General features: G+C 41.1%; 1 protein-coding gene across 4 annotated transcripts in view; it reads right to left on the bottom strand.

Annotated features, from left to right (window-relative positions):
* The window catches only part of LOC149311610 (muskelin), a 165,433-nt gene that overhangs the window by 11,750 nt on the left and 128,950 nt on the right, over positions 1-24,733 (bottom strand). For 3 of the 4 annotated variants that reach the window (XM_089527467.1, XM_089527466.1, XM_089527468.1), the window contains exons 13-16: positions 13,268-13,415; positions 8,497-8,611; positions 6,847-6,986; positions 5,382-5,484 (exon numbers count right to left, since the gene is read on the bottom strand). In XM_089527467.1, the coding sequence (XP_089383593.1) occupies positions 5,382-5,484; positions 6,847-6,986; positions 8,497-8,611; positions 13,268-13,415 (506 nt within the window). The remainder of the gene's footprint in view (positions 1-5,381; positions 5,485-6,846; positions 6,987-8,496; positions 8,612-13,267; positions 13,416-24,733) is intronic. The other variant, XM_089527469.1, reaches the window with a different exon arrangement.

The following is a 24,733-nucleotide window of genomic DNA, read 5'->3' on the forward strand; positions in this document are numbered from 1 at the left end:
GAGGGTAATCAAAATGATAAAAAGCCTAGAAACCATGTCCTATGAGGAGCAGCTTAGGGAGCTGGATATGTTTAGCCTGGAGAAGAGAAGGTTACATGTTTAAATATCTGAGAAAATGTCATATTGAAGATGGAGCATGCTTCTTTTCTGCTGCTCCAGAGACTAGGACATAGAGCAGTGGATTCAAGCTACAGGAAAGGAGATTCCAACTAAATGTTAGGAAGAAGTTCCTAACAGTAAGAACTGTTCAGCAGTGGAACACGTTGCCTTGAAGAGCAACGGAGTCTTCTTCCTGGGAGGTTTTTAAACAGAGACTGGATCTGTCAGGGGTGCTTTGATATTGTATTCCTGAAAAGCAGGGGTTGCACTGGATGGCCCTTGGGTCTCTTCCAGCTCTGGAATTCTATGACTCTAGTCCTGCTCTCAGGTTTCCAGGTATCTGAAAATCGCTACCTTGCCATTCTTCAATCATCTCTTCACAAGCCAAACATACCTAGATTCTTTTTTTTTCCAGTGTAGAACATCAAAAACTTAATTAAATAATTTCATCCATTTAATGAAGTCAAAACAGATGTATTTTTAGTACTGGCTGGCATCCTGTTGCTGACATATTTTTTTTTAAAAAAATTATTTCTTGCAATATAACATCATACAGTAACATCCAGACAGCTCTCTGTATCTTCACTATACAATTACTACATATCGATTGTTGCATCTTCCAAGTTAAAAAAGTAAATAAACTTCCAACATAACATACGACTTGTGTGTTTATTACCCTCTTCTCTAATGTTTCCTTATAAAATTAATGTCTCTAGATAACTCCAGTATCTATATTTCTTTATTAATTTAAATCTCTCTATCCTCTCAAAGTTAAGTAGTTTTGCTTAACAATTCTTATTTATTCATGTTATTTTATATATTGTTCCAACTTTTTCCACAAAAAATCTTTAGTACCTCCCATTCCCTTTCCAGCTTTTCCTCATCCTTTCCTTCAATAATGTTTGTTAACCTGTCCATTTCCATCATGTCATATATTTTTAACAACCACTCATCAATGGATGGAGTTTCATTGGTTTTCCAATACTGAGCCAAAAGTAATCTTCCCGCCGTTACCATATAGAGGATTTTTCGCCAATGCTGACTTTCAATTTCCTTCGGAATTTTGTTTGTCATGTTCAAAAGGTAGATTTCATGTTCAAAAGGTAGATCTGCTCGAAATTTATCCCAAGAATTTTTGTTACTGACAAATGAATTTGATTCCAGTATTTCTTTATCTTTGGGCATTCCCACCAGACATTTCCAGCACTGATTGCTATTTCCTTTATGAATTTTTGTGAGCTTTGCTGGCGTCAGATGCCATCGGAATTCCATTTTTTGGTAATTCTCATGTAGGTTCTGACAAGCCGTACATTTTTGTGTTTTTCCCTGGCATGCTGCCAGCTATCCAAGTCCATTATCCTTACCAGGTCCCTGGTCCATTGTATCATAGTGGCTTTTACTACGTTCTGCTCTACCTTTCTTTGTAGTAGTATTTTATACAATGTAGATGTTAGTTTCTTTTGCTCTTTTTGTAAGACATTGTCCAATTCCGTATTTTCAATTTCGAAGTTTTCTGCTTCTACATCTATTTTGAACCTTTTTGTCAATTGATGATAGAGAAACCAGTGCTTTTGAGTCTCCATGGTTTTTATATCTTCTATCTTTTTCACGTTGTAGTTATTCATATTGTTTCTTGTTAGTAACTCTTCGTATCTTATCTAGTTGGAGATCTGTGTTCCGTTACAAAAAGCTTTGTGGGGTGAGATCCAACAGGTATTTTCCTATAAAAAAGCTGTTTCACCATTACCCAGATTCTGCAACCATTCCTTATGGCATTTGGTTCCCAGATCTCTTGCCATCACCACTACTCTTACCTGGATTTGCTCTAACTTAACCACGCTCTTCTTAAAAAGGGATGCCCAGAAACAGTCACAAAATTCCAAATGCAACTTGACTCTTGTGATCTGGTCACTATGCTTCTATTAATACAGCTGAAGACTGCATTAGCTTTTTTAGCTGCCGCATTTTAGGGCTAGTTCATATTCAGCTTATGAACCATTAAGAAACCCAAATGCTTCCCACAGATATTGCTGCCAAGCTGGTTCTGCCACATATTTGTACCTTTGAGACAGAAAGACAGACATTTGTATCTAAATGCAAGATGCTTTACCTGTGTTGGATCTCATTGTTTTTGCCTATTTATTTACTTCATCTGTATGCTGCCTTTCTCCCAGAAGGGACCCAAGGCAGCTCACAGACAAGAAACATGTTAAAAACAGCACAATAAAATTCAAAACAATTAGAATCATCTAAAAACATTATAAAATTACATAAAAGATATACAAAAGGTGAAAGACTAGTGTACTCCATCTAGCCTTCCTATAGAGGCTAGGGAGGACCCAGCCCTGCTCTCCTTTTCATGGCAGGTAAAGAACATTTTTGTGCTGTCAGACTTTTCCAAACTGATGAGGGTTGGCCTTTTATAAATGCTGTGAGCTTCAGATTTTAAGGTTCATATACAGTATAGTTTTTAAAATACATTTTACTATTTTAATGTTTAATGTTTTTAACTTTATAAATTGTTTGTTTCTAAATGATATATTTATACTTTTTAATATTGTTGTATTCTTTTTAATTTGTATTATTTTAAACAGGCTGTTAGGTGCCTTGAGTCCCTATATTGGGGGAAAGGCATAAATAAATAAATAAATAAATAAATAAATAATGCTTTGCTGAAATCTAGATCTATTATACCCACAGCATTCTCTGTGAATCACTATTAGCCACAATATGGAACATCCAAACTCAGGAACGGTATCCTTCTGAATACAATTGCTGGTGAGCTTTCAAGCCCCTTTTCCAAAGATGCATCTGGCTGGTCAATCCAGGACAGTGGACCTGACTAACCATTAATTCAGTCTTTACAGAGCAGCCTTACTTTTAAAAATTCCCCAGATGAAGTCACAGCGAAACACACAAAAATCCATGCAGAAAAAAAAGAATAAACTGCATCGGAAGGAAAAAAAACAGACTCAGCTTCCTCTCATTCCCTATCTGGGATACTTTATTGATGGCTTTCAATTATATCATGCTAAGTTCACCGAGTGCTTGGTCATAAGCCGCTCTGTTCAGAACATGCTGTTTGTTTCACTTGGCACTCTAAACCCAAACAGCTGAAGTGGTTTTCATGCACTGTTATATATCTATATATCTCTCCCCATATTTTTAAACATTGACTGCAAATCAAGTTTTTGCAATTCAAGCCATTCAGAGTAAAGGAAAGCCGTTACTAAGGAAATTAGAATTATTATTTATTAATTATATAGTGTCATCAGTGTAGGAGCCCTGGTGGCACAGTGGTTAAATGCCTGTAGTGCAGCCACTCACTCAAAACCACAAGGTTGCGAGTTCAAGATCAGCGAAAGGGCTCAAGCTTGACTCAGGCTTGCATCCTTCCAAGGTCGCCAAAATGAGTACCCAGATTGTTGGGGGCAATTAGCTTACAGTTGTAAACCACTTAGACACTGCTAATTCGGTATGAAGCAGTATATAACTGTAGCTGTTTGTTTTTGTACTTGGCGCTTTGCATGTGTGGTTTACAACTGTTTCATTTGACAGTTCCCTGCTCTCAGGCTTACATGCTAAAAAGACATGAAGCAGAAGGAAAAGGGGATGGTAGTTGCCGAAGGAATTAAATCCAGCAGATGCTGGCTGCTGTGGCTCTAGAGGCCAAGGCAGTGGCATGGATGGAGAGAGGACTGTTCCTCAGCTGCTGGACTTAAGCAAGATGGAGATCTGCCTGCCTCTTTTCTACCTCTGAGGCCACAGTAATGGCAGTTGGGATGGAAAGAAGGCCTTTTCTCAGCAGCCGTACCTAGGCGAGTTGAAGATGTGCCTGCCTCTTCCTCTCTCCCTTGGAGGCCACTTTCAATCAAGGAAACTGAACATTTTCCTCTCATCTTCAGTTAACATTCAAACAGGCAGCTTTTCCTGAACAGTAAAATTTCAGCGTGCAAGTGGCAGGTTCACACACAGTAGCCGCAACCACTTTCCATTTTAAAAAAAATCCCAGCACACAGAAAACTAGAACTTGAGGAGAAACATTAGATGCTTTCTTGCTAGCAGGGGTATTTTTCCACACGTCACTGAAATACAGAACATGTGTGCACACAACACACAAAATGTGCAGCATGAATATGCCATGAAAAATCTTCCCTGCTTGATTCTGCCTTACACAGACTAGTGCTGGCTGTTTCAAACACCCGAAGGGTGAAGAGTCAACCCACTTTTTTAGCGAGCACTAAATCTGAATGGAGCAATACCTTCTCCTTTACAAGACTTAACTCTACTGAACTTCACATTTTATGGGTTCTGAGGCTATCATTATCACATGCCATGATGCCAACAGAGCTACCATAAAAGCATAAAGGCTTAGATTGGTCCAAACACTGGACATGAATATTGGAGACAGTATTCTTTCCTGTCTATAAAATGGGAATGACAGCCCTCATTATTATCTCACAGTGACTTTTTGAACATGAAATGTAAGAGAAGACTGGAAAGCACTCAATGAAATCTGATGCAGTGCTTACTAAAAACAAGCAAGACAGCTTGGATTAACTTGAGAGGCACAGCCTTTTAAAGTGACCAATATTGTTTCAAATACAACAAACAGTGGAAAAACAGGCTCCAAAGCTACACTGAACCCACCACAAATAATGCAACAGAAACTAACTATTATGAAATTAAATATGTTATATTCAAAAGTGGAATAAGATGGTCCAATAGGGTAGTGGGCCTTCCTTTTTGGAGGTCTTTAAACAGAGGTTGGGTAGCCATCTTTCAGGAGTGCTGTAATTGTGTACTTCTGTGTGATAAGAGAATGAATTGGATGGCCCCTGTGATCCCTTCCAACTCTAAGGTTCTATGGTTCTACAAAATAATGCCATGAATGAACATGATTACTTTGTACCACATCCTTGCCTGAAAGAATTAATCATCTGAACTGCAAAACAAGACCCTAAGTTCAAGAAAATTAAAGGTTTCAGATACCAAATCATCCTATATTTCACACAATTATCTTTTCCTAAAAGTGTAAAGAGCTGCTTTGGGTCTCATTTTTGCAGAAATGCAGAATATAAGTCAAACAAACAAACAAACAAATATTCACTAGCCAGAAGCATGGAACCAGGTGCCCAGTACTTTAGTGCTGTGCTGCTTCTGTTACAGATGTGCAAACTGGGGATAGCAGTCATGGCTCCTTTGAAATCCACACAGCTTGATTCCTTCCTTGTTTGTGGGAAGAGAGGACAAAGCTGGCCAATTCCCACCCTTGCCCATACCTCTTTTGTCTCCTCCGGGTCTGAATGATCTACTGTGACAAACAAGTCATTTTGCAGGTATTTCAGGGCACTTAGTGGGTCTGTCTGAGCCTTCTCTTCAAACCTGTGGAAATACATGAGGCAAGGATTTAGTGTACTGGCTTGGATTTTAACTTAACTGAACCAATACAAAACCTCAAAGATGAGAAGACATTCTCACATGTTCTACAATCATTGCAAGTCCTTGAACTGCAACCACACTTTTCTGTGTGTGGTGAATACTTTAATAAATGCAACGTAACAAGTTGCGGGTTGAAAGGGGGAGAGAATGTAGCCATTCAGTGTTCTGACCCTATTTCTGTCACTTTTTACTTTTCTTCTCCTCTATCCTTAACTGCTTAAAGAGTTTCTTTTCTCATCCACTGCAGTTTCTTTTTCTTTTTGGCTACAGATTGTCTTTTTGCATTCCCCCCTGAAAACGTCCCTGGCTTCAGTCCAGAGTTCTTCTGGTTCCTGGTCAATTAGGCTTAACAGTGCAAATCTATTTTCTACAGGGATGTTCTTCGGGCTGTGTTTTGGCATTATGGCTGATTCAGTGTTCTTCCTTGGTTTTGCTCTAATTTGAGGGGGTATATTAATCTTACTGGGCCATTTTTAAACTTACAGTTGTTGGCACCTCTCCTTCTTTTCAGAGAGCAGGTTGCACAATTGGAGAACAACACAGCAAAAAACCCTCCCCCATGTACCTAGCAAGCAGGCATTCTCAGGAGTTGCTGGTCTTAAGAGAGTCTCTTAAGAATAACAATAGCATCACATAAATGAGTAATTTTTTTTATAAAGCAGGTTATTATCAGCCATGAAACACTCCTTGGGACTGACCAAATGGCTGCAATTTCACCAAGTGTTCTCACACTGACTGCTGATGTGGGGAGGGACAGCCAGAGTATATTCAAATTCAATGCTATTGCAATGATCAGAAAAACACTGGTTGGCCTATTTTGTTTTAAAAGAGAGGGGATTAAGAATGTTTCACCCAGCGAAAGGCCAAGACTGCTTTTTTTGTAAGCAACAGGGAAAGGGGAGGCAAAAGACCTGAAGAATATGAAAGTAAAGGGATCAGGCTGCAGAGGAGACACCACTTACAGGCCCTAGAGACAGAAGGAATTACTCTGTTTTTTGTGCACAGCACAGGGAAGTGATAAGGAGATCCAAGTTTCATAGAAGTGATTCTAAGCTTATCAATCATTTGCGTTAAGGGTTCTAGTTTTTATATTTGTTTATCTATTGATATAACTGAAAACAGAGCTTCTGCCACAAATTATTGGTACCTCAAACTGTCGTATATGATTTGAAGAACAAAATTCACTGGCAGCACTGGAAAAGCCTTTGTCACCCTCATAAAATGATGCTCAAAGATTCTCATTGATAGGATTATCATGGTCCTTCACAATGGAACCCACTCCTGCCGTCTCCAAGAGGCACATACCTGTGCTTCCTTATTAAATATTTGCAGTGACGAAGTAGGTATTCCTTGGAAGGCCGGCAGAGCTTCAGGGACCAGAAGTCATCCAACCGCATCTTTGGAGAACAGGATTTGCCTGGATTTCCTCCAAACAAATAATGAACCTTGAAAGAGAAGAATGAAGATATCTGATAAATAACAAAGTGGTTCAACCAAGACTGTGAGATAAACCAGCCAAGCCTCTCAGGCATTACTCAAAGAAACACCACCTGTCCTATGAACTGCCTCTTATGGAGGCCACTCACATTCTTGCCCAGGTCTGCAGGCTGACTGTGAGGACAGTTTTCACCTCCTAAAAATGCAGAGAGGTATACTTCAGTTAAGGAAGCCTCTGACAGTTGAGGTCTTTTCTACAAAATCTTTTTACACCTGCTCACTGCCTCCCTCTTAAGTTTTTGGTTTTTTTAACAGCATCAGTATTTGGGAGATGGTGAAGGACAGCTGGAGAAACACAGACTTTTGGGGTCAGGTTGCAACAGCATATCTGCAGTAAACAATCCAATAAAGCTTGAGCTGGGAAAAATGGGATTCAGCTCTTAACTGATTCTGCTGTAGGTGTGTGTGGCTACCTACAACAGGCGAAGTAAACAGTTGCTGCCTCTAGTATTCTTTATTGACCATGTACTAACAGCAAAATAGAGAGAAAAGAGGAGGGCAGATAAGCCTACCTCACAAGCTCAGCATATTTTTTTCAAGTGTAGAGCTCTAGATTTGGGAACTTAATTGGAAATCATAAGAGAAGTAGACGCTGATAAAGGAAAAAAAATCATGGATGTGTTTGGAAAAAGACTTCAAGTTGTCAACAAAACAGAAGGAATGATATTCTATTCACGATCTGCCTGTGCTCTCTTTTTTCAAACATCCCGAGAGACAGCAATTGAGAGACCGAGGGCACCTCCTATAAAAGATCTAGAAGATCTTGAGAGAAGGCAAAATGTTCAGATACAGACAAAGAACATTCCCAGCAAAACACTTTCAAACGCTGGGCTCTATTGCAAATTATTTGGTTAGTAAAAGAGTGGCAAACGGAACAGCGTTTAACGACATGTCTCTCACCAAGACAAAAAAAACATTGAGAGTGTCCATTTGTGAACACAACTTTCCTATGACAGCAAATACAAAATTTAAATAGAGAAGTAGATGCCATAAGAAGAAAAATACAGGATGCCCAGCCAGGGGGGAAGGAAATCAACTACATCCAAATTTCTATTTTTTTATATATTTTGTGTGTGTGAGGCACAGAGACCACAACAGAGAACCTCATCCTCCACCACCATCATCATATTTATTTCTATATGGACATTCTTCCAAAATTGGGACTCAAGGCAACTTAATTTGTCCTCCCAGAGACATCCCAGACATCAGCAGAAGAGCTAGGCTGTGCCACAAAAGGTGGACAGCTTTGCTTCATGGTGCAGCCCATCTTGTACCAGTCAGTAAGCAAATTGTCTGATGCTCCTTGCGCTGAAGACTCTGAATCACTTCCAGTGCAGAATATGGTGGGAGAACGATGTGATGGAGTGGGTGGCGTGGCAACCCACTGTTCCACACGAAGTGGTACTTTATTTCCTCCAGTACATTCAGCATAACCACACCACTTCCCCCAAATCTCACCTTGTGCAACTCATCATACACAAGCTGATGTGCAAAACGTGGGCAGGGCTCTTCCTCTTGAAGGCTTTTGCTTGGGTTCTCTTTGGCTGCTTGATCATTCTTGTAGACACAAGACCTGAAACACAATATGAGAGCCTTTAGGGCTGAAGGGTGGGGTATAAATACAGTAAATACACACACACACTGTAGTGCTTCACACCACCTCAAAGGATTATTAACACAGCTTACTTATTAGCACATTCTCACTAAGGAGCCCAGTATGGCGATAACTTAAATAATCAGTGCCATGCAAACTCAGACGGCTTTCAAACCAATAAAGGCTACTCTGGATCTGGAGTTGTCCCCATGTAATACATTGATGACATTGATCATCAAATCATTAAAAAAAATAAAATCCACTCTGAAAAATAAGGAGGCTTTTATGAAAAACAACCAATTCTCATAAGAGCCAGTATGTAACCCCTAGGAGTATTGGTTTGACCCAGAAGGAGGGAACAACCTAAGGAAAGAGCAATGCTTGCTGGTTGGGTTCAGAAAGAGAAAGCAGCTGCAGTTGATAGGACTGAGGAGTAGGCCCTCTTCACCTTGATAGCAATAGCGATAGCAATAGCAGCTTCATTTATATACCTCTTCATACCACACTGAGTAGTTTCTAAGCAGTTTACAACTGTAGGCTAATTGCCCCCATCAAGCTGGGTATTCATTTTCGCAACCTCAGAGGGATGCAAGGCTGAGTTGACCCTGAGCCCCTGGCTGGGATTGAACTCACAAACCTATGGTTTGTGAGTAAATGGCTGCAGTATTGGTATTTAACCACTGCACCACCAGGGCTCCTCAGTAAAAACGTAGTGATAATTTCAGTCATGCGTTTAGGAGAGAAACAAAATGGGTATATACCATTTTTTTCAATATTGCATTTGAATCTATTCTGGGTTTTTTTTTAGGGCTTTCAGATCTGTATCCAAATGTTGCAGTAGCACAAGCAGAAGAGTCCTGCAAAGACATCCCATTGGATGTTTGGAACTTTTGTGATAGGGTGTGTGTCACATTGAATATATAACTTGTTGTATTGCTGTTAAAAATATAGATTGAGATTTGCAGTACAATTGAGTTTGAAACATTCAATTACAAACACACACACACACACAGTCTCATAAAACCTTAGTCACACAGAACACAGAGAGAAGTACATCAGCAAAGTAAAGAGCATTGGTAACCTGCTTCTCAAAGGAGGTGGGAGAAACCAGACAGTCTAACAAAAACTAGTTTAGGCAAATTCCTAGAGAAATGGGTCGTCCAAGTGCTATAAGGTATGATATTTAAATGGAACCTCCATGTTCAAAGACTATATACCCATAAATACTAAATACCCATAAATACTAATTTCTGGAACATCATCACAGATGGGTTATAAAACAACAGGCAGGGCCTGTTGGTGTTTTGATTAATAATATTTCCCCAGGGGATACTGGTTGGCCTCTGTTGCAAACAAGATGCCAGCCTAGATGAATTAAATACCATTTGTTTTGGGGGGGGGGGGGGGTTTAAACCCTGTTATATCAGGCTAAAACACAACAAGCAAGCTTTTATGACCAGGGACAGCGAACATATGGACCACCAGGTGTTGGGGACTAAATCACTCATCCTACCACACCACTGCCTAGCCTGTCCTGTCCACCCCTTCCCTGTCCATTGTGACTCAGTTTGCCACCCCAGCAACCTCTCTATTAGACTCCTTGTTCTTCCTTGATGCTGCAGGACTAGGAGAGAAGGAGAGGGCAGAGCTTGCACAGTCATTTTATCAAGAACAGCTTTTCCTGTCTCCATTTCCTGCCACTCTTTAGAAACCCTTTCATTTTGACAAACAGCGATATCAGTCTCCCCACAGTTTTCCTGGACTTCAGAGGCTACTGCTCAGAAGGGGAATGATTAGCATGCACACAAACATCATTCTGGTAGGACAGCCTGAATTGATTCAAGCCCATATGTGTGAGGCACAGATCCCTGAACCATGAAGTGGGCAATAAGGCTTAGGAGGATCTGAGGATACATAGAGGTCTCTTGCCTCCCTGTCGAACCACTGCATCCTTTTACAATCAGCCTGGAAGGCAGGCAAGGATTCCAGTCTTTTCCCATGATTTTTCTTCTAGCTCAGGAAAAATCTCTTTTTTGAACCTGTCAGGGCACTGCCCAAGTAGGAGGAGCCCCGCCATCTTTGCAATAGCACCAATGGGTGTCTGTGATACAGGAATGTATCATCTTCCTCCTCTGGTGGTTGAAGAGCTTGGGATACCACTGGTCAAAATAATAACAACAACAATATCCTACTTACCTACCTACCTTCTTCAGCTTTATCTGAAACACTATTCCTCCACCTTTCCTGCTCCTGTGTTACCCTGACATTCCTGCACCTTCTCCATACTGCAGGATTTCCATCTATCTTATACTCATTTTTATGCCAATTTAAAAAAAATGCTTCCAGCAGTTATATAGAAGAATGCAATGATTTAAAAAAAGGTCACACGCATCAGAGTGAAAAAAATATAGAGAGCAGTGCCAGCAACAACAAAAAGCAACTCTCATCAGATTAAAACATGCATAGTCATGTTGGAAAGCCTGGTTATATAAGACGGTTTTCAGCTTTAAAGGACGTCAGAGTTGAACATAAGCAAGCCATTCCATGCAGGGTACTCCACATATGAGATTCTACAACTTGCTCTCCTCTCCAGACACCGTAAAAGACTTGGAAAATGGGCCATAATGGGGAGGAGGATAGCCTTCATATTTAGGCTGACTTGGGGTGGGAGGAGGTAGTCCTGAGTAGATGTATTACGGGTCCATGAGTTCTACGTGTCTTTTAAAACTAGACCACTAGATTCAGCAGCAGCATTTTGGTGGAAAACATATATACTTGGAATTTTAAAATCCCTGACTCTAGGAATTTTGAGTGCAAATATTTAAGAGTGCTCACAGTCCTTCCATCCACAAAAATCCACTCCAGACCACACTAAGATTGTCTTCAGTTTAGTAGTATAACTTAGGGTAATGTGTGTGTATGTGACATTTTCTGGGGAGGGGGGGAGGAGACTGGGAAATCTTTGCTGATCTACTGTAAGTCACCCCATCATCAATGAACAGATACAACAGTTTTTGCTAATGCTGACCCTTTGACTTCCTTCAGAAATGCAAGAGTGCCAGAAACATTTTCCCCTCTCAAGAATGCTGAGATTCTCAGGATACTTGACACTATGCCAGAATCCAGATAAAGCCAATACACAAAGCCCTAGTCCTGCGGAAGAAAGTATCTAGGAAGTACATTCCAGGTCTCATTTTTTCCACTTATTTTATAACTTTTATATACCACCTACTGAGCAAAAATCTCAGGGAAGTATGCAAAAGACTGATAGCTAAAGAAATAAAAGCATAAAATCAAAATACAACTTAAAAACCAGCATCATCAGTTCAAACAAATACAATAAAACAGCAAAATCAAAAGTTTCAGAAGTTTGAAATCCAAGAAAACTGAAAGGTCTGATAAATTGAGAAAGGCTTTACTTGGTTCCACAGAGCATACATGCTAGGGAGTTAGTTTCTCTTTGGAAGATACTCATAACTTGGACACAACCATGAAAAGCCCCCACAGAGACCTTCAAGTCCAAATAAGTGTACCTCAGATGTATACTTATTTGGGCCCCATGTCAGTAGAAAAAGAGGTTATAAGTAAATTAAAGAAGTATTTAAGTGACTAGGCTGCCCCATTCCCCAGTGTCTATACAGCTGCTGCAACATCTATAAAGGACTACATATGCAAAGAATGAAGGCACACAGGCTGCAAACGAGCCAACAGCTGTTGTTGTTGTGTGCCTTCAATTCATTTCTGACTTATGGGACCCTAAGGTGACCCTATCATGGGGTTTTCTTGGCAAGATTTTGTTCAGAGGAGGTTTGCTATTGCCTTCTCGAGTCAGAGAGTGTGTGACTTGCCGAAGGTCACCCAGTGGGTTAAACAGCTAAGCTGGAAATCGAACCTTGGTCTCCAGAATTGCAGACCAACATCCAAACCACTATACCATGCTGGTTGTCATCATTAGGTTGCACAAATTACCTATATGCCTATGACTATTCTCAAAGGCTGAAGTGCACATGTAACATCATAAGGCAAAGGTGATGGGGTCATAGTCTTACAGTCCCTACTCTCCCATATTTAATAGAAAATCTGTATTATAATAATAAGCTTACGCTACCAGCTTCATTCTTGATAATGTTGCTTTGACATCATCTAGTAAGAGAACTGAATTCCTACCACTGCCACCATCTCTACAATATATTAATGGAAGGGCTGTGTATTTCTCCCTTCTGTAGCAACTTTTTTGTGTGGTGATTAAATAGCACTCCAGGGTGACCCTATTTTTAACATCATTATACAAAAACATTTCATCAAACTTTTGACTGGTTGGCTTGGCTCTCCCTGCAGCCATGTACTGTAGCTCTGGGCAATGCTTTAGCAATGGATACAGCAAAGTGCTGCTTTCTCTGAAGAACTCAGTTCCAGTACAGTTTAACAGTGTGAACAGATTGGTTGTACAATCTTGTCAAGTGGAGAGGAAGTGGAGACTACAAACCTCGCAGCAGGCCAGCTATGCCTAGACATGACTAGAGACACAAGATCACACAGTCCAAGTGTTTTATGACTTTACAGGTATATATGTTAAACCCCACACACACACACACACATTCTCCCTCCTATGAGGAAAACTTTCCAATAACTTACCAGCTGTTCCGCACAATGTCGTAAATCCAGAAGGAATTCCGAACATTCTCTTCCCTTTTCTCCTTGTCTTTACTTAGTCCAGACAACACGTGGATTTCATTCAGTTCTGGATCAATGGTAGCTCTTTGGGTGAAGCCTGTCATCGGAACTGTTGGGGGCGGGGGGGGGGGGGGAAGCAAAGTAAATACTTTATAATGCTAGCTGCTGGTAAATAAACAAATCTATTTGGACAGTAAGGCAGATAACCACTAGATGGCAGAAAAATCACAGAACCCAAAGGGACTGAAAATGTTGATTTAGCCATTCTCAACTCAGTGCCGTCACACTCCCTTCATCCTCAGATCAAAAAGGGCAATTAGTATGCTGGCTGGGGATGATGGAAGGTATAATCAAACATATTTAAAGGACACCATGATCCAAAACACACTACAGAAATAATCCAGTTTGAGACCACTTTAACTGCCCTGGCTCAATGCTAGGGAATTGTGGGAACTGTAGTTTTGTGAGACATTTACTCTTCTGTCAGAAAGCTCTGGCACCACAACAAACTACAATTCCCAGGCTTCTCTAGCATTGAGCCAGGGCAGTTAAAGCAGCCTCAAACTGGATTATTTCTGCAGTGTGTTTTGGACCCGTGTGAGTGAAGGCTGAACTGATCTGTGTCTTGGCGCAGTATAGCATCAAAGTCAAATCCAAACTTCATCAACTAATTTTGGGGTTTAAAATTAGTATAAAATTATAACCTCTGCCTGTAGCTTGCCTCTTCACATATAATGGTTTTCACAATACCAAACTCCATCTGAGATTACCATTATAACTTCTGCTGTTTCATAAGAATAAGTGTAAAGATGTAATTGGTGGAAGAAATACTAAATGCAGGAATTTAGTTTCTTTTCTTCTTCTTTTTTAAGCATGCAGTTATTTTCTTCTAAAAGGATAGAACATGGGATGGTTTCAGAAGAATACTTCAGGACTTCAGAATAGTTTTACATCAGGATACGAAAAATATATTTTGTACATAAATCAGTGTGCATCTAAGGAGGAGGAGATGAAAACCTATAGTTTGTTGTTATGTACTTTGTATATAACCCAAACATTAAGAGCATAAAAATTTCCATTTTTATCCAGACCCTACAGCATCTTCTCCACACAACCCTAAAGAAAGTAGCATTTCTTCTCCTTTAGTTCCTCACCAGCAGCATCTCTGACCCTTCTATGAGCAAAGGCTGAAAAGGAGCAGGATAAAATACAGTATATGAATAAGTCACTGCTAAGGCAGCCATTCCAAATTTGGCACTCACTTCCTCTCCCCTATTTTAAATTTATGATATTGTTACTCCAAGCAGTTGTATGAATCATACACGGCTCATCTCCATCTTGTTTTATGCCCACAACCAACCTGTGATTTAAGTTAGACAGTCACCCAACGGGCTTATGAGACTAACTCGGCTACTTCTTTGAAAACAAGAGAAAACGTGCCTCACTACTTCTGGACTAACTGTATTGTTAACTGCCTTCAAATTGACCTGACCTATGATGATTCTATGCGTGAGAAATCTCCAAATCACTCTAGCCTCAACTGCCCTGCTCAGCTCCTGCAGATTCATGGTTTCTCTGACTAAGTCTATCCATCTGGAATGCGGCATTATTTATTATTATTATTATTATTAAACTTTATTTCTATAGCGCTGTAATTATACACAGCGCTGTACAAAGTCGGTAAAATTAGGAGTAAATAAAAGCCTGCCCAAGGCGTACATTCTAAGATAATAACAATTAAAAGAGGAATAGATAAAATTACCATATAGAAAGGAAAAAACAGATTAAAAACATCAAATATCAAACAAATCACATCACATCAAATATTGTCAGACAGCCAGATAACAATCACAAATTCCCTGAGAACGCTTCCCTAAACAATATGGTTTTCAGCTCAGCTTTAAAGCTGGTTAGGGAAGTGATGAGCCGTGCATGCAGAGGAAGAAGGTTCCAGGAATGAGGGGCAGCAAGAGAGAAGGGACGGATCTGGGATGGGGCAGAGGAGATCCTGGGTTGAGAGAGGAGATTTTGGCTACCAGAGCGGAGAGTGCGAGTAGGGATGTAGGGAGAGAGAAGATCAGTTAAATAAAGAGGGGCCAGCCCATGCAGGGCTTTAAAGGTGAGTAGCAAAAGTTTGTACCTGATGCAGAAAGGAAGAGGGAGCCAGTGAAGGGAAGACAACAGAGGGGAGACATGATCATAACGGCGAGCAAGTGAAATAATGCGTGCAGCTGAATGCTGAACAGAAATTAATGGGTGGAGGTGAGAGAGAGGAAGCCCTGCCAGGAGGAGGTTACAGTAGTCTAATCGTGAGACCACTAGGGCATGGACCAGTGTCTTAGCGGTAGAAGCTGAGAGATATGGACGGATTTTGGCGATATTATAGAGAAAAAATCTACAGACTTTGGCTGTAGTCTGGATCTGTGGGATAAATGACAAAGAGGAGTCAAAGATGAAACCGAGACTGCGGGCTTCCTGGACCGGCTGGATCGAGATGTTATTGACGGAAATAGAAAAGGAATAGTGAAGGGTGGGCTTAGGAGGGAAAACAAGAAGCTCAGTCTTGGACATATTGAGCTTCAGACACCGATGGTGCATCCAGTGGGAGACAGCTGTTAAACAGGATGACACTTGCTGCTCTAGCTCTGGTGAAAGATTAGGGGTGGAAAGGTACAGCTGGGTATCATCAGCGTAAAGATGGTAGGAGAAACCAAAAGAACTGATAAGTTTCCCAAGGGAGAGTGTGTATAAAGAGAACAGAAGGGGACCCAAAACAGAGCCCTGAGGAACTCCAACAGATAAGGGGACAGAAGACGAGGTCTGACCACCCGAGACCACTGAAAAAGATCGATCTGACAAGTAAGATGTGAACCAATCGAGAACAAGGCCCGAGAAACCAAGGTCAGAGAGTACATCTATTAGGAGACAGTGGTCCACGGTGTTGAAGGCCGCGGACAGATCGAGTAGGACAAGGATAGAATAAAGGCCATTCGCCTTGGCCCGCAAAAAATCATTTGAGATCTTAGTGGGGCCGTCTCTGTGGAGTGCCGTGGGCGAAAACCAGACTGGAAGGGATCCAGAATGGAGTTGGTTTCAAGAAACTCAAGACAGCGTGAATAGACGACTTGTTCCAACACCTTGGAGAGAAAAGGAAGAAGAGAGATTGGACGATAGCTAGCCAAGGAAGAGGGGTCGAGAGAGGGTTTTTTCAGGATAGGGGAAACTAAGGCATGTTTGAAGACTGAGGGGAAGGAACCCGAAGAGAGAGAGAGATTAAAGATATAGAGGAGGGAGGGTAACAAAGAGGGGGCTATAGAGATTAGAAGATGAGAAGGAAGTGGGTCAAGAGAACAGGTGGTAGGTTTGGATGAGTTCAGCAGCGAAGAAAGTTCTTCCAAAGAAACAGGAGGAAACACAGAAAGTTTATTAGTAGGAGGGGCGAGGAGATTAATGGTGGGAGCCAGATCAAGAAGAGTTAACTCAGAACGAATGGTAGTGATCTTTGTAATGAAGTAGTTGGCGAAGTCGGAGGGAGAAAATAGTGGAGAGACGGAGGGAGGAGAGGGTTTTAACAGTGTGTTGAAACAGGAGAACAAGCGCTGCGGGCGTCTCTCGTTGGCGCAGATCAATGATTTGAAGTAGTCTTGTTTTGCCATCGACAGGGCGCGTGAAAAGGATAAAAGGATGAACTTAAAATGGATAAAGTCAGCCCACTCCCTGGACTTTCTCCAGAGACGTTCGGCTGCTCGGGAGCAGGACCGGAGAAATCTAACAATGGGAGTGATCCAGGGCTGAGGCCTAGTCGTAGAGGAATAGGAGGACACGCGCGTAGATACTGGGGCAAAGCTGTCAAGAGTTGAGGAGAGAGTAGAATTCAGTAAAGACATAGCTGAATCAGCAGAGTCCCCAAGATTGAGAGAAGCGAAGGATGAATCCAAGGACTGAGTGAGATGGTTAAGGTTAAGAGAATGAAGATCACGGAACTGGCGGAGGACGGTATGACGGGGAGGAGGAATGTAGGTAAGAGTAAAGGAAAGTAGGTGATGGTCAGATAGTGGGAAATCAGAAGCCAAGTAGTCAGACACGACACACTTGGAGGGGAGAACTAAGTCGAGACAGTGACCAAGGGAATGGGTTGGAGAGTTGGAATGGGGTTGGAGACCGAAGGAAGCTAAGAGAGAGCTGAAGCGAGAGGTTGAGGAATTCTGGGGATCGTCGAGGTGGATGTTAAAATCACCTAAAATCAGGGAGGGGACAGTATCCGAAAGAAAAAATGTCAACCAAGATTCAAAATCTGTGAAAAACTGAGACGCTGAACCAGGAGAACGATAGATGATGGCAACCCGAAGTTGCAGAGGAAAATAGTCTAATGGAGTGTAATTCAAATGAGGAGAAGGAGTAGCTGGGGGGAGGAGAGAGAACCTGAAACTGGCAGGACTTTGATAATAAGATGCCGACCCCTCCTCCGCGACCCTCAGGGCGGCCAGTGTGGGTAAAAGAGAGACCGCCAAGAGAAAGGGCAGCAGAGGTAGCGGTATTGTGGGCCGGAAGCCAGGTTTCAGTGAGGGCAAGAAGATTAAATGATTGAGATAGAAAAAGATCATGGATTGCCGCTGCTTTTGGGGCAGCAGAGCAGCAATTCCAGAGAGCGCAAGGGAATGGGAGTTGGGAGATAGGGAGGGGGCGGATAGGGATGAGAGAAGGAGAAGGAGAGGTGCGAGGAGCCATGGAGAAGAGAGGTTTGGGTGACAAACAGATGGCAGGAGAAAATGTAGAAAAGAGAAAAGCAGAAAAATAAAGATAAAGTCCAACAGTGCTGGAAGGGATGGGGTGAGGATCCCAAGACATGAGGGAGTTGACGGAGGAGAAGGGTAGCTATGGGAGCTTCCGGATATCTGAGGGGTTACTGCCCCGCCTCTCTCTCTGCTGAGCTGGAGCTGTTGCTGCTACTTCCAAGGAGTCCCAGAACAGTGGGAAAAGGGAGGGAAGGTCCCCTTTTCCTATTGCCCTTCACTTTGCCAAGCATTATAGTCTTTTCTAATAAGTCATTTCTTCTCATGATATGGCCAAAATATGACCACCTCACTTTTGTCATCTCTGCTTCCAGGGAGAATTTGGGCCTGATCTGCTCCAGGATGCATCCATTGGTCTTTTTAGTGGTCCACAGTATTCTCAGAACTCCTTCAGCAGCATATCTCAAATGAGATGATTTTCCCCCTATCAGCTTTCTTCACTGTTCAGCTTTCACAACCAGAAATGGGAAACACAAAGTTATGAACAATCCTACCTTTGGTATTTAATTATATACCTTTACACCTCAGGATCATGTCTAGTTCCTTCATAGCTATCCTTCCAAATCCTAGTTTTCTGATTTCTTGCCAGCAGTTACTGACGGATCTCTTCCAGCGGGCCTACCCACCCGATCTCTTATGAATAATCCCAGAAAGACCCCTACTCTTGATGAAAACGGAACCGAAAACAGGTGGCAAGTCAGTATTTTAGCAGTAATGCAATATTGTTGTGATTTTATTGATTATTGTAACTTGTATTGTTATTTTAACTGATGTAATCCCACCTCGATCCAAAGGGAGAGGCGGGAAATATAAATAAAATTTTATGATTATTATTATATTACTGATTGATGATTGAGACCAAGTATAGAAAATCCTGAACTATTTCAATCTCTTCAACATCTACTTTATTTACATTGTCAGTGGTCATAATTTTTGTTTTCTTGACGTTCAGCTGTAAACCTACCTTTGCACCTTCTGCCTTGACCTTCTTTAATAATCTTTCCATATATCTAGTATTTTCTGCTACTATTATGCAGGACTTGGATTGTTGATGTTCCTTTCTCCAATTTTTATGCCTCCTTCCCTTGAGCCTATGCTTTATAGACTATACCAAAGTATTTGATTGTATAGATCATGTGAAACTCTGGATCACTCTTAAAGAAATGGGGATGCCACAACACCTGATAGTTCTGATGCATAACCTGTACTCATTACAAGAGACTACTGTTAGGACAGAATACAGAGAAATGGAATGGTTTCCAACTGGAAAGGAAGTCAGGCAAGGCTGAATTCTATCACTCTATCTATTTAATTTGTATGCTGAGAACATCATATGAAAAATGGGATTGAATCAATTGTTTACAATCTTCCAATGAAAAACAGGGGTCCTCTGATTTGCTATTGTACCAGTTGTTGATTTGTCGAGTAAGAGTATCCAGTCATTACCTTCCAGTCAGTGTTAGCTCACTGCATAAATACTGTACCATAAAGGCACTAGATCCTGTCTGATCTTGGTAGTTCAAAAGAGTTGTCTCTAGTCAGTAACTGGACAGGAGACCATAAAAAAAATGCCAAGTTCTGTAATCTTTATTTCAGAGGAGGGAACTGGCAAAATCACATCTGAGTATTTCTTGCCTAAGAAACCCCTATGAAATGCATGGGGTAACCATAAGTTAACTGGTGGCTTCAAAGGCACACACACACAGGGATTCAACATTGCTACCTTGGGTAGTAGTACAGCATAGTAAAACAATTAAACCACACTGATTCTCAATAAAATATCTGTGGTCACCCACAAAAGAAGTCTAGAAGTCAGACAACTCCATTGTTTCTCTTCCTAAACAAGCTAATAATACCAGTGCGGCCAGCTGATGGACAAGGAAAGAACAAAGCTATCCCCTCTCCTACTCCATGGAGATTATCAGTACTACCAATGGTGCACCAGTAGACCTGACAGCCTAACACACATGGGACTGATATTAACCCATATCATTGTTCCACATCTTTGAATTATGAAGGTGATTATACAGGAAGTAGGAAATTATGGATCATTTCCAAAGTTGCTTGCTAGTTCACAGGGTGGACTGCAACATTAGCTGAAGCTCTCAGTACTGTCCCCATTTCAGGTTTTATAAACATCTTTGAGGCCTGAAGCCATACAACCAACTAGTAAATGTTTGCAAAAGACAAAAGTCACTATGCCAGAAAGTAAGCGAAATACAGTGCTAGGTGCTAAAGAAAGGAAGAACATGGTTTCAATCTACTTTAGATAAGGGCTGCAAAACGTCAGATTAATTAAGTAAATAAATCCATTTTTTGAAAAGACTAAAATGGTCCCTAAAATAGTATGGTCAACAGACTATTAGAAGTAATTAAACAATTGACAAGCTGCAAGCAAGCATTTTAAAAATTCCTTTCTCTTTCTGCTATAAACATAATGGAAGAAATACCTTTTTTGACAATATGAGTTCTATTAAACAGTTTGCTATGTTATGTGCCTTCACATGGACCCTGATTTGTGGCAACTCTATCACAGAATTTTCTTGGCAAGATTTATTCAGAAGAAGGTGGCCATTGCTTTCCTCTGAAGCTGAAAGAAATGACTTGCTGCCCAGTGGGTACCCATGATTGAGCAGAGATTTGAACCCAGGTGTGCTGGAGACTCCTAGTCCAACATTCAAACGATCACACCATGCTGGGTTTTGCTGGTATTTGCAAGCATTCCCCACCCCCACCCCTGTGGATGGAGCCTTACTTGAAAAGGAAAAACCGGAAGATAGCAGAGAAATGTAAACAGAAACAGGGTCAAACAAACATCATACCAAGCATCACCTCATTCTCATACAGGTGTGAATGCAATTAGCTGAAATGCAATTGGTTGGAATCAACAGATTAAAACCTATACCAATAAGCATCTACCTTTTTCTGGTTAACATCTTACTTTAGATCAGTACTTCTCAAATAGTGGGGCGCGCCCCCCAGGGGGGGTGCGAGGCTCCGTAAAGGGGGGCTCGTCTGACCTCGGCAAATACTGTCATATATATAAATGATACTATTTACAGTCGCGCTGGGGGCGCGAAATGTTTTCTTCTTCCTAGGGGGGGCATGACAGAAAATAATTGAGAAGCACTGCTTTAGATGAAGAAAACAGATATAGCCCAGGGAAAGATGCGAACCTGAGGAGGGGATTGATTGGAATAGGTCGGGATGAGATGTAAATTTAAATACAGCACTAGAAAAGTTCAAGGGCAAAGTTTATACCCTGTAATTTCTTTTTTAAACCAGAAAGATCAATTCCAACAAGCAGTTACATATATACCTAGACTTATCTAAGAAAAGAAAAAGCATGGTGGGTTATAAAAAAAATCCAGTATCTGTGGTCTCACATTATTAGTTCCACAGACTTGTTTCTAATATATACAAAAAAGTTCTCATCTTGCTTACTGATGTTATTTGACAACTTGTTCAAACTCGTATCATGGTTTGGCTTTTGCAAACTGGCGCTCAAACTGGTGGAAGGTGCCTAACGGAAGAAGGGAAACCTGAGAAGAGCAAAGAAATGCCAATAGAAACAGGGCCAAAGAAATGTACAAACATTCCTGGTTCAGATCATTACCTCTCCACTAATAAGGTGATATACAATTGAGAATTCTGCCCAGGCATGCAACCTTTCCTCTTCGTCTGAATACAATGAGGACAACTTCAGCTAACCAAACAATGGATACCATTTTTCTAACAAGCCAGAATGTTAAGACAATTTTGAACTGTGCTTTAAGATTCTGGCTTGTTCTGAAGTTATTAACTATTGTTTTCTGATTCAGGCAAAACAGGAAACTATGATTAGTTGGAGGCTTCTACACTGCATTCAGTGGGAACAGAACAGGCTATGTGGGAACAGAAGTGTATGTGGATAGAAACAAGTTTGCAATTAAGCTGCGATATGATCAGTGGCTGCAAAACCTCTGAGGTTACCAGGATGCTGTTTTGGGTGTGCTTTCCTAAGTGTATTTGAGAAGAGAGGGTCCCTCCACGGGGAATTGCAAGCAAGCTTGAAAGGGGACCTTACCATAACAATCCTGGTTTCACTTTCCAATTCAGATGCTGTGGAGGATTGTTGGACATGTTTCACATTAATTCCCATAAAAATGCATAATCAAATAATTGGCCACTCCTATTGTTTACTGGAGAAATCGTGGTTTCTGTTTCCCAGGGCAACTGGCCCTTGAGCAAGCATGTGTGACTAGCACATGATCTCTTGTGTACTGGTTCTCTTTTTTCTCCTCTTGGATCATTTTCCGGGCGGAGGAGGCTGGGTGAAAGATCCTAGCACCAACGAAAATTGCTTTGGGGAGGGGGGGATGCTTGCAAATACCACCAAAACACAGAGACTTGGAAAATGGGCACGTAACCCTAATTTTGTACACAGAAAGCTCATTCCGAAAGGAAAGGAAATTCACTTAATCATACTTGATGGCTATTTGTATGCAGAACACAATGTGCAACGTACAAGCAGCAGTTACAACGTACAAGTAACCTACCCTTGCTAGCCTACGGTTACTTGCCAAGATGTCAGCCCCCCCTCTCTGTCCGCCCCCGCAACTCTAAAAGCAAGGAAAACATCGCACCATGACTAAGCAGTTCACAACAGCATGCAGGGCTCTGCAAAACAAAAGGCAGCTCAGCATATAGCTTAGAAGCAGAGAAAAATCACCACTAAAACCAAAACTCTTCTCCTCCTGAACAACTTTGCCTAAGAGGACAGAGATGGAAGGTGGCTAAGAAATACATATACAGTGGGACCCCACATTTGCTGGGGTTAGGAGCCCACAACCATGAAAGTGAAAAATCCACAAATAAAAAAAATCAACTATTTTTAACCTGAGAGAGCACTTCTCTAGGAACCTCTAGGTCCTCCAGCACAACTCTGTGGCCAAACCAGAGCAGACGTTGACCATAAATCGCACTGGAGGAGCTACAAATGCCTAGAGAAGTGTTTTCTCTAGGCATTTCTAGGTCCAGCAGGACTCTATGGTTAACCTTGGGCAGAGTCGTTCTTAAGGACCTAGAAATTCTTAGAGAGAACATTATTAATCAAACCTGTGAAAAATCAAGTCAAATCACTTATATCACTTGCCCAGTTGATGGTGCTTAGTAAATAAGAGTAATTGTTGTATTTACTAAACACTATAAACTGGGCAAGTGATATAAGCCTGCTTAACTATTTCTACAGCTGTATGATAAAGACAAACATGATTATGCTTTTACACACTGCATATGCGGTGACAAGTTGCTACCTTGTTTCCAAGACACTATTTGGAGTAAGGTCAAAAGCAGGTTTTAGATTTGGACACTACTTCTCCAAACCTCCTCAATTTGCCCAGGAAGAAAACCTGGCTCAAAATGAATGCCAAATCTCCACAGTTGACCTCTGATAGAACTATTACTCATGTGAGACAGGCCTGAAAACTCTACAATTACTGACCAACCAAGTTAAAAAAAATCTGGCTCACAATTTCCTAAAAGTGAAAAAAGGAGCACAAGTGAAAATAAAAGTTCCTAAACCTCAGGTGCAGGTAATGGTGTACCCTGGCAGCTGCAGGAATCATCACTCCTCATATTCAATGCCCAGCTGGAATGTACACCTTATTTAAAATAAGTAGTGAAAAGACTAGAAGTATCTGAGATATTGTAAGTTTCATTTCACTACCACTCCTCTCAGGTTACACAACACAACGTAAGCTGATAGGAAGGACAATTTGCTCATGCCAGACAGAAGTCCAAGAACCAATAAAGGACCTCCAAGCAGCTCTGCTCAATCTAGCTGCATAGCCCTGAAGAAGGCTTCAAAGCCTCATTCTCATGGTTTGTCTCCATTCCAGAAAATGGAACTTGGAGCCCAGAGCTTGGAAAAATTATTTTGGGAGCCATGACTCCCAGAATCCCCAGTCAGCAGGACCAGCTGTCATGTTGGCTTTAGGATTCTCGGAACTATAGTCTTCCAAAGTCAGATTTTTCCAAGCTTCATCACAGGCCTCTGGACATGGAAGTTCTTCTCTTACGTTTTGATTATGTTTTAAATTGTTTCAATTCAGTGTTTTCAATGTAATATTTAACTGTTTTTAACTTTTGTACAAATAGGTTGTTGTTTTTTAGTTTCAACTTGCTTTTTATCAGATATAAGCTGTCTTGGATCTTGTACAAGGAGAAAGGTGGGATAGTAAATACATTAATTAATAAACAGATATCGTCAGAGTTCATAATTTGGTTATTGTGGCTAACAGCCATGGCTTAGATCTCACACCCAGCAGAAAACTGGCTGCCTCCCTTCTTAAAGCTATCCAAGACAGTGGTTGTCACCATGGGCTACAGCAGCCAATTTCCAAAGCTAAAATGTTGCGTGAAGAATTATTTTCTTCTGTCCTCACATTTCCTTTATCAAGTGACCATGAAAGTCTGAAGCATGCTGCAGAGACTAGACTGGTGTGCTCTCCATTTTCCATGTAATAACACTTAATTTTAAACACTGATTTCAAAACTAGTCAAGTCAAGTAGCATGGCAAAACAGCTGATGGAAAAAACAAGCAGTAAAATACAAACAGGACACTGAGAGGCGTAGCTTTGCCTTCAATTAAGA

The sequence above is a fragment of the Sceloporus occidentalis genome, unplaced genomic scaffold (assembly GCF_023333645.1).
Source record: "Sceloporus occidentalis isolate IW3139 unplaced genomic scaffold, rSceOcc1.0.p SCAF_5, whole genome shotgun sequence".
Classification (NCBI taxonomy): Eukaryota; Metazoa; Chordata; class Lepidosauria; order Squamata; family Phrynosomatidae; genus Sceloporus; species Sceloporus occidentalis.